Here is a 15,086-nt window from a genome sequence, read left to right on the forward strand (position 1 = left end):
ATAGTATTTACCATCTGAAAGCTGAGGTGAACAGTATTTTCTATAGTATTTACCATCTGAAAGCTGAGGTGAACAGTATTTTCTATAGTATTTACCATCTGAAAGCTGAGGTGAACAGTATTTTCTATAGTATTTACCATCTGGAAGCTGAGGTGAACAGTATTTTCTATAGTATTTACCATCTGAAAGCTGAGGTGAACAGTATTTTCTTTAGTATTTACCATCTGAAAGCTGAGGTGAACAGTATTTTCTATAGTATTTACCATCTGAAAGCTGAGGTGAACAGGATTTTCTAGTAGGAAGCTTCTATCTACCACCTTTCTCATGTGACATGAATGCAACTTCAGTATAGCCCGGAGGATCTCGGGCTGCTGTTAAAAGATCTGCCTGTCTATGAATGTTCATCTGTTTAGGTCCAGAATGGTTTGGCTCTCTACACAACATGGACGTCCATTGCTACTCTGATCAACTTCTCACTGGTCCTCAACCTGTGGGGCGTGGACAGGAGCACTGCGGCAACAGGCTCTCTTTGCATCCTATTTGCGGAGCTGGTGGGATGGTGAGTTCTGATCGGAGGAGGTTTTGAGTTGATTGGACTGAAAGTAGTTTGGTGGGCGGGGTATTTGTCTTGGAGAAGTTTGTTCTGGACCATATCACTTTGTTTGTCCTCAAGAACTTTGTGTTGGACCAATAAGTCCCATGAAAGTCTACGTCTATACCCGTCTTAACACAAACTTTCTTTTACTGGTTAAATGTGCTAAATGTGGTTTCAGAGACTTACCCTAGCAAGAATGAAATTCTGAGGTAAACACTGAATACTTGAGGTTTTTTTTTACATTTTGGCATGAAAATGGTCAATTTTGAAGACATTGAATATCGGCACTAAATATTGACTTCAATCCAAAAATATCAGTATCAGCCTTCAGCCACCCATATCGGTCAAACCCTAGATGGGACCATTTCATTTGCGACTTCCGCATCCAGTCACCAGCAACATCACGCAAATGAATATGGTTTTACTGTACTCCCATACTGTTGGGTTTTAACTGAAACTAGACTATGGAATACTAAATCATTCAAAAAGGTGTATTGGCTAGATAATTTAATCAATCAAATTATAACAGCAGTCCACTCTTCAGCCTTCTACCCGCTTCCATTGATTCGTGCTTTTTACAGCAAAAGTTAGATAAATTATGATTTGAAAATGTGAGAGCGTGGAAATATCTTGGCTCAGTGTGCAAATGGTACTAATGGTACTACCTCTTTCAAAATAAAGTTTGAAAAAAAAAACAAAAAAAAAAAACTACTGTCTTCCTGTTGGATATACCGCTTAAAAGAATACCCAGGGCTCCACCTAGTGGACAAATCAAAGTATATAACAATAACACATGCAATAGTAATAAATATAGTCTAATGTAATTAAAAACAAATATAATAGTAAATGTAAATGAAATAATAAATTACAATTGCATGCGTGGAAATGGATGTTGCCTGCCACAATGTAAAGCCCTTTTGGTACTCTTGCACTGAGCCATCATTCTCCAACAAACGACAACAGCAGCATGTTGAGTCTCTGCTATAGTCACATATCTTTTGACACTAAAAAGCTAGGTGAAGAAACGTGAATCAGTCTTTACTATACAAATTTACTATAGCAGACACCTTGGGATAACCCCGTTGCTATGGCGACCTCCAACTCCAACCAACGGCGATTCAACACGCTGTTGGCGTTTGTTGGATGGTTTTTTACATAAATATATATATATATTTTTTTTCAACTTTATTTTTAAAGAGGTAGTTAGTAGTGGGAATGGATGTTGCCTGCTACAGTTTAAAGCCCTTTGCACACTGAGCCAAGATATTTCCACGCTCTCACATTTTAAAATCATAATTTATCTAACTTTTGCTGCAAAAAACACAAATTAATGGAAGCGAGTAGAAGGCTGAAGAGCGGACTGCCGGTACGATTTTATTGATTTAATTATCTAGCCAATTGTATTGTTCGCAGCCATCCCAAGGAAGCTGATTGGTCAGAATTTGAAGGTCCAGCCCCCTCTGCCTTGCAGATTTTTTTCCCCTTTACAAACCGCCGTTTACAAAACGTTACCACGTAGTAAACCTGTCAAAAGTCTGTGAGCGCACAGACGGACATCCGCGCGTGATTTTTTGCCTCACAGCGGGTAAGACTGAAACTGCAAGCACGGAACTGAATGTACAACCTTGCAAAACGGAGTTCACAAGCACGAAACTGAATGTACAACCTTGCAAAACGGAGTTCACAAGCACGAAACTGAATGTACAACCTTGCAAAACTGAGTCTACAAGCACAGAACTGAATGTACAACCTTGCAAAACGGAGTTCACAAGCACGAAACTGAATGTACAACCTTGCAAAACTGAGTCTACAAGCACAGAACTGAATGTACAACCTTGCAAAACTGAGTCTACAAGCACAGAACTGAATGTACAACCTTGCAAAACTGAGTCTACAAGCACGAAACTGAATGTACAACCTTGCAAAATTAAGCTTGCAACCACGGACCTGAAGGTACAAACTTGCAGAACTAAGTTTACAAGCACAAACCTAAGTGTACAAGTACACCTTTTTGAATGATTTAGTATTCCATACTAGACTGACACTGCGAAAGGTGAGTGAGTTGATGACTGCTCTGTCTGTCACTGTGTCTGCAGGTTTATCCTAGAGAACTTTGTGCTGGACCGTTGGGTGCGTAACATCCTGACCGTCTACCCCGTGGTGATCGTGGCTCTGGTCGGAAACGTCACCAAACACTTCCACCCGGCTGACCCCAGTCCAAATTCTGTCTTTATGAGTGAGTTGAACTTTTAACTTAACTAACCAGCGAACTAGATCAACATTAAACTTATCCACCTTATTAACTATTTCCTGCTTCCTGTTCCCTGTCAGTTATACTGCTGGTGCTAGCATGTGTCCTCTTTCTGGTCCGAGTCGCCGTGGTCGCCTGCAGAAACATGAACCAGCCTCTCCACTCCATAAGTTCAACCCGGCGGATGACATCACCCTGCGACGGCAGCAAAAGCAAGATCTTCATTTAAAGAGGAGGAACGTCTCTCCGCTCTCCTCCTAGCATCACTAAATGAAGGCAACATGACAGATCCACACTAACACATTCAAAACAAATGCTGCCTAAGGTTTAACTGCCACTTTTTGTATTGTTCTTTTTGTGGCATTTTCCTTTTGTTTTTATGCCACTTTGATTTTGTATCCATAGTGCACAATGGAGGTCTAAACAATGATACAGTATATTTTCTGCTGCCAAATAATACATAGTTTACATAACATTTACCTTCAACGCTGGCTACCTAGATTGCAAAGAGGTTTTCTACTGTGAGTGAAGTTTTCATTTTCAGAGAAAGTTTTTCTTATTAAACCATGACCAAAACCTCACCTTAACCAAAGTGCTTTAGCTGCCTAACCATAGCCTTAACCTTAACCAAAGTTGTTGTGCTTGTCTAAACTGATGAACAGGTGAAAGTGGCGTGTCCAGTTGGTGCTGTTGTCACATAACCCTTTAATGGTGGAGGAAGGGAATCGTCACAATCGTCGTGTCCACAGCACGAAATCTGAGCTCATTTTACTACATTTTTGTTAGATTGTGTAGCCTAATCACATCACTACAGTCAAGAATTCCAGTCGATTTTGCTGATTTCTAACCAAATTAACTGGCGCCACCTTGTGGCAAAAAGACCTTACTCCTCGGTTACTGCAGACAGTCCTGCTGCTCTAGCTTCACAAGCCAGACGAGCAGCTCACAGGACTCGTCTAAGCCAGACCATGAAACCATCTCAAAACGATATTTTGATATTATGATTTAAGTCTTTGATAAGTAGCTATGTCATGTCGGGTTCTTGGTTCACCTTTTCGGGACGTATTTTGTGATAATGGCTGTCGCTGTACAGTATCCTTTACATATTAAATTTTTTGTATTATATCATGTTATTGCACTCTTCATTGACAACTAATAACACAGTATTATTGTGTGCTTGCAATACTTTTTCCATAGGTTAAAGCTGCTAGCAGTAGAATTTGACACACAGCACAAGATGTGCACAAGATGTGTTGCCTGATATCAGACAGAATTGTCAACTCGTTCCACTCCATTTCCATCTTCAGTCTGACATTGCCTCCGCTCTAACCGATTTCCGTGGGGGAGGGGGAATCGATTTTCCCTAACCAATCACTAGAGACCGACGTATCCGCCTGAATCTAACGTCATATTAAGTCGACACTGATGCGAAAAAAACATCTCCCCTTTGAATAAATGCCTTCAAAGCAGAGTGCTGTTCGGATTTCAAAGTAATTGATACTTTTAATGGATTTAGAACAGCCTGGATAGCAGCGTCTATCTTGTCTACAGCGGTCGCCATTGTTGTTATTACTCCTCCTTGGTTCCGGCGCACAGCTTGACAACAGCTTGACAACGGCGTTAGTCCCGGATTGGCTAATCGTTAGTCCCCCCCCTGGCGCTCATTGGACCGATAATTTTTCAACCGAGAAACCGCTGTTTCATGTCCCGATGCCAGACCAGAATCGGTCAACTCGGTGGAGTGGGCGGATTCAAAGGTCTGGACCCAGGAAAGCAGTCCTCTTGTTTTGGTCCAGGCCTCTCCTTTGTCCCACAAGTCAGTCCTGCACAATTGTAGGGAAATCCAAATCATACCTGGAGACACACAGAGTAAACACATAGAAAGCAACACATAGAATAAACCAATTCTCACAGCGATGGTGTAATTTTTCTACAGCCATTATACTATGGTGTCAAAATTAATTTGAGAATGATATATGGAGGTAAATATTCTACACGTAGGGGCTTTAATACACTGGATTAAGGCTATTGTAAAGTAAAGGTGCGTGTGAATGAAAAATCCTGTTGGTTTAATTCATTAGGAGATACAATCCACTAGATTTTAGGAAATGTTTTCCATGTGAAATTTTTAACTTGATCCTTAGTGATGAAATATTTATTTTGCTTCATAAGGAAGATATGAATTTCAGTTCATATCTGCCTTAATGCGATGTGCATTGTTCATGGTAACGCTGTGGCTATGCCAATGACTTTATGTAATTTTCACTCTGTGTGAACATGTTCTCACACCTGCAATATTACAAAAGCACTTAACTATGTCTAAAGATGAATGTTTTACTCATAAACAAATGCATAATTTGATACACTAACATTGTGTTTATTAAAAACTTTTCCACAGAAAGTGTTCGGTGTAGTCAATCAGCTGATATCCCAGGTCCCATTTGCAGCCATTTTTGCGGTAACCGTTTTACATCTCTCAGCAAGGATTCATATTAATTCAGTTGGGAACACATAATGCCCTGAGTAAAAGCCTTTTTGTTTTATGATACATTGGATGGAGGTTCCACTCAATAAAGGCTCCCATTATCCCATTAACCTTAACTCAATTTTAGAGTCCGTGACTCTTATTTGACACTGACCTAATGTGTACAGAGGGCTCTCGGATGATGCGACACACCCCCTGGTGGCCATATTGGAGGACCCCAGGCAACAGTGGCTGCCCATTTTAACATGTTATCCTCATTTTTATGTAGTAGCATGCATCAAAATATGAAAACAAAATTACAAACTTGATATAATGAATTAGTTTGTAGGTCTTTTCATTGCAGGAAAGAACTCTGGTGCTGTAGACCTACCCTTTAATTTTGAAGATTGGGTGGAAAGTATTTATATTGGTTAAACTAATATATTGAAAGAGAAGTGCTCTAACAACAATATTAGGAATACACTTAGTTGTGTTACTGTCCCACTGTTTTTGGTCTTCCTTATTTAATGATATACAGTGGGAAAAAGCATGGGAAATTTGTGAGAAGTACTGTATCAATAACAAGTTTAAGGGAGTGTCTTTCAAAATATTGCATAGAATTTATCCGGTTAAACATGTGTTAGAAAGATTCAAACTTGATATTGATTATAAGTGTGATTTTTGTGGACTAGAAAAAGAGTAGTTCCCATCTATTTTTTCACTGTATATATACAAGAATGTTCTGGATTGATGTGACCAACTTTCTAAAGAAGAAACTTAAGATGAATGTTGAAATAGATATGTTTGATGCAATGCTGTATTTTAGTCAAGATAAGATTGGAAATAACAACTATTTATTATTTTTGGAAAATTCCATATTCATAAGAAAAAATGGTCAGGAACCAAGCCAACTTTCCTGCATTTTATTAATTAAACAATATAGCACCATTGTATCTAAAGTTAAAAACAAAAAAGCTATTAAGACCTTAAAGTTATTAAGCGAATATAATATGCTACATGTAACATAAACTCTGGCATTGTAGAATGTGTTTTTTGTTTTGTTATTTATTTTATTTTTTTTTATCTTTGTCTCTGTTGTGTATGTATCTGTTTGTACCTTTGTATATGAACTTGTGTACGATAAAGATAGTGGGGGTAAAAAAAAAAAAATAGTTAAACGTCGTTATCACATCTCACCACCTGAGGCGCCAAAGAGTCGGAAGCGAACCCTATGCTAACCCACCAAACAGGAAGTGGAGAAGAAGGCGGAAACAGGCTGGAAACTGCAGACAGCAGCAAAAGCGGCTAACATTTAGCTGTCCACAACGCTTTTTTCTGCAATTAACAGCCCCGAATATAGCGGCAAAATGTCCAAAAATACAGACTCGGACCGGTTTAGGAGAGTAGACGTTGACGAATACGACGAAAACAAGTTTGTGGACGAGGAAGACGGGGGAGAGAACCAAGGCGGCCCGGACGAAGCAGAAGTAGACGGTCTTATCAGACAATATCCTTTAACTTACGGTCTAATAATGCAACTTTCAGCCAGGGACACAAACTGAGTGAACTTAGCCTCTCATCCCAATACCCGGGCCCATTAATATACAGTAAGCTGGTACTCTTGTCATGTAGGGGCTAAAAGAAAGGCCTACGTGCCGACTCACAGTTTAGCCTTGTACTATTATATCGGCGTTATTTTAGAATCAAATTGCAGTCACTTTAAAGCAGCCGTGTGTGACAGGCATTGTATAACGTTATAATAATATCTGCAACACATTCTCATCAAGTTGCTGTCGAAGTAGCTGTGTCCGGATGTCAGTTCACGGCAGGGTGTGGTCGCCTCTCGTGCATTTTACTTTTAAGTACTCAATAAAATAAGTTGAGTGTTGACGCTAAACCTTTATGTTTTTCTGTATTTTTGCGCCTTTTATTTACATTTTGTCAAACTGGTCTTTAGCTGTACAAGGTTCCATTGCAATTAGCAGAGTTACGACTAGCCCCGATAGGCTACGTTCCGTTCTCTGGTATGGAGAGAAAACGGTTTGCCAAACTTCGTTCAAAAATCTGCAAGTTTAATGAGGCATTGGTCCTCAGCAAATGTTACATGCCTGTTACAACACTACTTGAGACCTGTCACTAATCGTTAGGGGTTTCTGGTAAATTCGGCTTACAAGTGATCCACCAAGCAGTGTCTTGGCTCATTAATATCTATCTTTTAGATTTCACACTGCTCGGTACAGTCGTCGACGGCGCGTTTTGGACTGGGAATAACAAGCGCAGCAATTCTAATAATTCAAATTTTATTGAAATAAGTACTGCTTGGTATATTGGGTGTTTGACGAGTTGAAAAGTGGATCCTAACGAGGCGGAAAATATCTTAATTATGTTCTATTAGGTGTGTACTTTTGCCGATAAGCAAGGTAGCATTAAATTGTCACATTTCTGAATGGAGTTTGGCGACATTGGGGCTAGGTTATGGTTAGGCGTGATTTTGATTTTCTGTGATTTAAGTGAGGGGCGTTGTAAATTGTAGTTCTGTGTAGTGGTGAGTGAGAGGTGCAGACTATTCCAATAAGAAAAGAATATACCTTCCTTATTATTGATTATGGGAATATTCTGTATGCGTGTCCTATTCAGTTGACAATGGGAATGCAAGTGTATCGTCTTGTTGTGCATCCTGTCCTATTATATCTGGTGTTGTGTGGTCCTTGACTGTTGGTTTTCCAAGGGGAACCTGAATGCAGCGCTCCTTGCAGTGCTGAAGAACCCTCCAATCAACACCAAGAACCAGAACATTAAGGTACCAGTCTTGTGTTGAACCAGAGCAGTGGGGTATTAAGTTACATTAACGTCTTGAGAAGTAAAAAATCCAGCCATCTTCTCAGCCAATTGAGAGTCCGCAGATTCACACCGTTTGCTCAAATTCAACTGTGATGCTAGATTGTCTCTTACCATGTGTTTCTGTCCGCAGGAGCGAGCGGAGCAGCTGGTTCTGAAAGTCCTCAGTAGTTTTAAGAGCAGTGACATCGAGAAGGCCGTGGGCTCGTTGGACAGAGCGGGGGTGGACCTCCTGATGAAATACATCTACAGAGGCTTTGAGAAACCCTCCGACAACAGCAGCGCCGTGCTGCTTCAGTGGCACGAAAAGGTATGGAGTTTGTGAATTTGTGTGTGTGTGTGTGTGTGAGAGAAAGAAATTGAGAGAAAGTGTCAAATGCTACAGGGAAAATGAACAGAATAATTGAACAAGAATAAAAACAAAATACAGGTGGTTCGAGTTAAAGCAATGCTAAAAGAGCGCTGGAAAAAGATTAAATTCATTTGGGAAATGATTCATGTTTCATTGGGGTAAATTACCACACTGGCACAAATCTGTTAAATATTTAAAATCATGTTATTGTATTTAGCTTTCTGAATAATATTTACCCTTAAAAAGTGTTTTTAACCATGTTTCTTGCTGAAAGAAACGAGACCATGTGCCTTCAATACATCTTAAGGCTATTATAGGGTGTAAGGACTCTCCATCAGAATACTCATCATGATATAGATATGTGGTTTATTAAAGGATGGCATTGAAGTCCTCAGCACCTGGGGTTTCAAAGAAAGTATCGTTCCAGTCACTTAATGCAAAAATACAGAAGGGCGCAGGACGTTGTTGTTCTCTGTAGTTTCTATGTTAGGTCTTGTCTAGGTAAACTTTTCAGTGTTTCTTTGTTTTAGGTCATTTTAACATGAGTCCGCTTTTAATAGTTGATGTTGTATGCTACCTTTATCCAATGAAGTATTTGTACGCAAACTATGATATATCAAATTAGAAAACTTAAATGGAAATAGTAGCTGGTATGAAATTGCCTAAATTTCACAAATGTTTCACTCCCTGAAAGGCAAAAATAAAGACAGAATAGTTTTTGTCAGTAAAGGTTTAATGCAATAAATAGTGATGGAAACACATTTGACGAATAAATGATAACATAGGCTTGGTTAAGTCTCATTGCAAAACAGGTGAAAAGGTCTGAAATGTAAAATATCTGTCCATCTCGACCACCCACAAATGTCCTACCTGTTGTTTCTGCCATGTATAAGGCACTGTCATGTAGGGCTGAACAATTAATTGAAATTTTATCGAAATCGCAATATGGCCTACTGCAATTTTCAAATTGCAGGAGGCGCATTTGTTAAAGGCGAACTGTGTGTCAAAATATCATTTTAAATGAAATATTGTGGTGCTGCAGAGATGTCCTGGCCTACACATATTCTACAGATTTAAGAAAACATCTTTGTTTGGTACAGATCCCTGCAAAAATCACACCATAATCATTTTAATAAGTTTTCAATGAAAATGGGAATAATGATGTAAAAATTTTCATTTCCTCTAATATTGCAAATCATATCGCAATTGCAATATCAGTCAAAATAATCGCAATTAGATATTTTTTCAGAATCGTTCAGCCCTACTGTCATGGTTGTAGTATAGTTGGTACATTAGAGTTTTGCCAAGTGCAGTTTGCACTTTGTTTTGGTCTTTGAATTAAATATGTCCAACATTATCTGACACCAAAGAAAGAACAGTATCAACTTGTCCAATACAAATTTTTGATACTCTTACTTTCCATTTTTCTTGTCAGTGTGTCAGGAAGTTCATTAAATCACTTAAACCCAGCTGATGGAAACACATTTGCGTTATATTTTTAGCGGCATTCCGAAAGTTCGCTTACAAGTTGCTCGAAATTTGCCACTGACTTTTTAACCTCTTGTGCACATGAAAATAGCCTTAATCCACTGTTTGTCAGTGTAAAAACATGCTTTGTTAAACGTTGTTTTAAATCAATTTTGACCTGATCTCATGTGTCTGTCCTCAGGCTCTGGCGGTGGGAGGAGTGGGCTGTATTGTCCGAGTCCTGACTGCCAGGAAGACCGTCTGACTGTCCCATGACCCAAACGTAACCTACAATAAACAGACCTTACGGAGACGGCCCCGTATAACCCGGGCCCAACCGAAAAATCACCGGATCTGATTGCAGGGATGTGATTCTTTTTCCTCTTTCCTTCTATGTTTTTTGGGACACGACGACTCCCATTCATTTTTATATCGGAGATTCCTTGGAGATTCCTCCTATCTCTTGCCTTTTTTTTTTTTTCTTCGAGACTCACTCACGATGTCGATCGCATCCCTAGGACTGAGACCTGATAAGCGGCCAGGCGGGGAGGTGCTGGCACCTGAAACCCTGCCAAACGTTAGTCACGCAGCAAGAAGACTCACATTTCAGATGCTTCGTTCAAGCACATATACGCTCCAGGCTTTCACGCTTCATTCAAACTGCTTCATGCCTGTTCCGACGCCTAAGCTAGAACTTTCTCTCCTCCTATCCTCATCGTCTAAAGTCATTGACTCATCAAAGTTGGGGAAACGCAGAGGAGGTTTTGGAATACAAGTTAGAATTCTTGTTCGGTTTATTTTCTTCTGTCTGTGTTCCGACTGGATTTAAGCGAAAACAAGACCCACCCACTCATAGAGCCACAGTCATCAAAAGTAACTGCGGTGCCAGTATGTAGAAGGTTGTATCAGAATTAAAACCCTTTCTGCGACAACCTGCGCTAGAGCCAAAACTAGGACAAGAATGGGGACAAAACCAAACCAAAATGAACCCCAAGCATCACCATTACAAAATATGTTATCAGGGAAACACTGCCTGCATTAGCCATTCTTCATTTCAAGGCCAGACGATTAGTATGTGTACTGTGTCCGTAATGGCTCTCCAGTGAAATACAGGTAACAGTTAAGATTACAGCTCCCAGTAACAATATTTGACACAAGATGGTTCTGTAACTCACCTGAGCGTGACTGATCACTCACTGGCCAGGTTGTTGAATTTCATCCGGAGACCACCTTGAGAAAAATCAACTATTAACCAACAGAGAGAAAATTGGTGGCCAGTCTCCTTGTTTTCGCAGTATTGGTTTCTGTAGAATTAATCATTTTCAGTATTTTACTTTGTTCTAGTCTTAACAGCGCTGTAATGATGCAAGCAAGGGAGCTATAATTTAAAGGGTCACCTGGACATGCTCTTCTTGTAAACTAAGTTCAGCATGCCTTACTAGAATTGATCACTTAAGGGTGCTATCTTGAGCGTTTTTAAACCAATATATCATTATCAAATTAATTGCGATACCTTGGTATAATTACTGTAACAAATGAGACCATGGTGGAGACGATCGGTAGCCTCTATCTCACACCAGAGGTATTGTTAGTGCGAGGGCTTCTCAAAATTAAGACTACATTTCCCATAAATCTTGTTGCTTCCTGTCACCAAGAGGAATTTGCTTCTTCAGTCAAAGGTTTTCTCTGTCTGTACTGAAGAGGATCAACATGTTGAAAGTGACTTTTTTCCCATTGGCCTTTCACTCCTTCCATCATCTGCCATTACCAGAAACTCTGAAAGCTTTAGCTCTGTTGGCTCAGTTTTGTGCCATAAAGCAATCCAGCAGATTTCCCTCCAAATCCGACCTGGTGGCACACAAAAAAAAAAAAAAAATGCAGTGTAGAGGCTGCAAATCTCCTTGTTCCTTGGTCTTGTTTGTTCATAATTATACTAATGTCTCAAAATTAATGTTGTTTGATTTATTGATGTTAAAATAGCTAACACCTAGCAGCTATAACCTTGGTTTTCGCAACCTAGATGAACCTGGATCGCAACTAAACGGTTTGATCGGGTTGTACTATGGCAATATCGCTGCCCCGTCTCTAGAACTAATAAATGCTGGCTCTGAATATGTAACATTGTCCTCCATAACATCACCATGTTAAGATGCCCAACATGCTACAGATCAGCTGATACAGAGTAACCAGTTAATATAGCAACAATCATGGAGTGGGAATATCGCAACAGTGATCCAAATGGTACTGTACATAGAAATGCGTTGTAGGATACACCAAACCATCGGATGTACAGAATCACCTCTATGTGTTTGCGTGTGAGAGAGTGTATGTATGTGTGTGACTGGATGACAATATGTGTATAGATGAATGTGTAATAGCCAGAGAGGGGTTGCTGGATCTGGGGCCTCTTTTATAAAGCTTGCCTAAACCAAAAATACACCTAAAATTTAGGCACGAGAATTGATCCTCGCAAATTTACAGAACTTAGTATTGGAACATTTCATCAAGAGTTTCCAATTAATTACAACTAATGTCTTTCTTCTTTAACAAGCTTTTACTTACTTTGGAGAATTCGATTCTTATTAAATCTAAAGTAAAAACTGATTAGCAGACGATAAAACTGAACATGGGATTGATTGATTGAAGTAATAATCCACATTTTGTTCATATAAATACATGTCCTACTCTGTCATTAACTGACACCATACAATAGTGATTCAACCTATAACCAGTTCATGAAAGCTTTTACATTTGCTGTTCTGAACACCTATAAGTAGATTTACTGAAATGATATAGTTATTCTGGTATGTTATGTCCATGCATAATGCAGCGTGGTGACTGTTCATGCTGTGATAATGGTAGATTTATTTGAGGTGGGGATTTTCTGCCCATATTGTGCGCAGTTCAGACGATTCCTAGATTAGCCTAATGCTATTATCACTTTATTTTTCTTTTTATTAAAAATGCCAATACTAATGCCTTCAAGTAAATCCTATTAAACCTAATAAACCACAATAATAAATCTTAGTCAGCAAAGTTGTTGGTTTAGGCTCTTTAACAAGAATGAATGACTTACCTGAAAAATTAAATAAGTCAAATAAGAGGCGTTTAAGTATTAAGTGTTGATTTTAGGGAAGGATTTATAGAGGAGGCCTTTGAGCTCATATTCATAACCTATCTTGGAACAAGAGCATCAAAGTATGGCTGGGAAGTTTGAATATGTGTGTTACCATTCAGAGGATGAAATATTGCCTTACATAGAAATGTCTTCATTTTTATACTGTGTGCTGAACATGTCTTTCTGGATGGAATAAATAATAATTCATACGAGTGGTTTGTTTGCCGTGTTCATTCGATTCCACATAAGTTTGAGTTTATGGTCACACTTTATTTGGATAGTCCAATCAACTTCCTATCAAGTGACTATAATGTGCCACTAAAAAGTCTACTGAGTTTCAAGTGATATTCATAATTGTGTGAAAAATCTGTAGCTATTAAGTGTCTGGGCTAGGGTTAATGTTATAAATAGTGTCAGGTTAGGTGTCAATGTTTCTTAAAAAAGCCTTTATTGTAGTGGCTAAATCATTAAAAAAAGCCAACATGTTTTTTTTTTTTTTAATGATTTAGCCACTACAATAAATTATTTTCTTCCTCGTGGTTATATTTTTATATTTGGAGTGCCTGCATTGTCCTTTTGTTTGAAGCACTCTTTTTTCCCGTTTTCCAAGAGTACCCAATACATTTTAAATCCTAGTTTGACAATATAGAGCAACCAGTCATTTCCTTTTTTCTAAAAGATTCATACACCTTGGAATTCTTTCTTCTTTGTAATTTTTCACTATATGAAAAAATATAACAATTACCTGTGTGCTGCCAGCTTCACTCTGATGGTAAGGACAAAGTTGAGCAGATTCATATAGGGGAGGTTGGCTCATTCATTTCCAGTCAGTATCAGTCCTTTTCAATTTAAATTAGACTTCTTTTTTAGTTAATAAGTTTCTCCTGAAATCTCTTTGAAATCCTAGGATGAGAGATTGAGTGGGATTCATGTATCCCATTTCTTACAGAAAATCACAAAGAAAAAAACCCAATAAGGTTAAAAACAGACACAATTCCATATCACAATAATAACAAAAAAGCAGGCCAGGTGGTCAAAATGTTTCTCAAAACTCTTTTTTTTTTTTTTTTAACCTTTATTTAACCAGGCAGGTCAATTAAGAACAAGGCTGTCAATATTGATGATTTATTTTGCCTTATCACAGCAGAGCAATTTGCATATGTGACTGATTGTCCCATTCATTCTCCACTGCGTTGATTTTAAATTCATGAATAAAAATGATTTTGGAAGTGGGCGTTCCTCAGCGGAGAGAAACATTTTCAGAAGCAACTTTAAAACCAGATGAAACACCTACCTGTATCATTTGTCCACTGCCTTTCTCATGCCTCCAGGGGTCGGATTCACAAAACCCTCTTAAGAAAAAAATCTTCTCAAGTGCCATTTTTTCTTAACTTTAGTCTTAAGAAAAAAAATTAGGAAAAACTGCTAATTCTCAAAAAACAGTTCTTATATATTTTCTTAACTTTCTTCCTAAGAAAAAACATACGAATAAATGGTATTCTTGAAATGAAAGTTCTCAAATTTGTTCTTGATTTTTTTCTTAACTTTAAGACAATCCTTCACCTGTCTTAAAATTCCTACAGTGAAAAGGTAAGCCATCTTTTCATATACTTCATCAGTTGTAGTTGCCTTAAATAGGTTTTTCCCCAATTGTTTTGTAGATGGAAGCACTTTGGGTTGCCTCCTAGCCTTGTCTCCTAGCCTCAATGGTAGTAAGCCTGAAGTCTATTGACCAGAATTAATTCAGGCCCTATTTTGAGAAGTCTTAAGTAGGAAAATTAAAGAATTCGTAAGAAATGAGACTGTTGCTACGAAAATATTGAGGAATTGCACTTAAGAGCCTTCTTAAGAACTTCCTAAAATTTCCTCTTATGTCATTTCTTAGATCTATCTTAAGAACACATTGGTGAATCCGGCCCAGGTTTGTAGGTTGCTGCTATCTGCAGGTTTCAGTGGACATGTGGGTTAAAACTTACTGTGACCAGCTGGAAGTGTCAGTAA

The 15,086-nt window shown here is 38.6% G+C and overlaps 1 protein-coding gene across 3 annotated transcripts; it reads left to right on the top strand.

Annotated features, from left to right (window-relative positions):
• The first annotated feature begins 6,559 nt into the window (after window positions 1–6,559).
• On the top strand, window positions 6,560–13,308 carry LOC139639382 (actin-related protein 2/3 complex subunit 5-like). Of its 3 annotated transcripts, XM_071513467.1 has the most exons (5): window positions 6,560–6,817; window positions 6,990–6,999; window positions 8,039–8,110; window positions 8,282–8,458; window positions 10,170–13,308. In XM_071513467.1, the coding sequence occupies exons 1-5, from the start codon at window positions 6,678–6,680 to the stop codon at window positions 10,230–10,232; spliced, it is 462 nt and encodes a 153-aa protein (XP_071369568.1). In that variant the 5' UTR covers window positions 6,560–6,677; the 3' UTR covers window positions 10,233–13,308. The 3 variants fall into 3 exon arrangements, with proteins under 3 accessions (XP_071369568.1, XP_071369567.1, XP_071369566.1); XM_071513466.1 differs by lacking the exon at window positions 6,990–6,999 and having other exon boundaries at window positions 6,560–6,834; window positions 8,055–8,110; XM_071513465.1 differs by lacking the exon at window positions 6,990–6,999 and having other exon boundaries at window positions 6,560–6,815; window positions 8,036–8,110.
• Window positions 13,309–15,086: the final 1,778 nt, after the last annotated feature.

This window comes from Centroberyx affinis, unplaced genomic scaffold (assembly GCF_046629955.1).
Source record: "Centroberyx affinis isolate AG114_WGS23_722 - 3 ecotype Tasmania unplaced genomic scaffold, CSIRO-AGI_Caff_v1 ptg007196l_1, whole genome shotgun sequence".
NCBI classification, from domain to species: Eukaryota; Metazoa; Chordata; class Actinopteri; order Beryciformes; family Berycidae; genus Centroberyx; species Centroberyx affinis.

Bases quoted from the DNA above. Each gene is read 5' to 3' on its own strand.
- LOC139639382 (XM_071513467.1), top strand. From the start codon at position 6,678: ATGTCCAAAAATACAGACTCGGACCGGTTTAGGAGAGTAGACGTTGAC. The intron at 8,111-8,281 runs GTACCAGTCTTG...TTCTGTCCGCAG, and splicing joins CCAAGAACCAGAACATTAAG to GAGCGAGCGGAGCAGCTGGT. The intron at 8,459-10,169 runs GTATGGAGTTTG...GTCTGTCCTCAG, and splicing joins TGCTTCAGTGGCACGAAAAG to GCTCTGGCGGTGGGAGGAGT.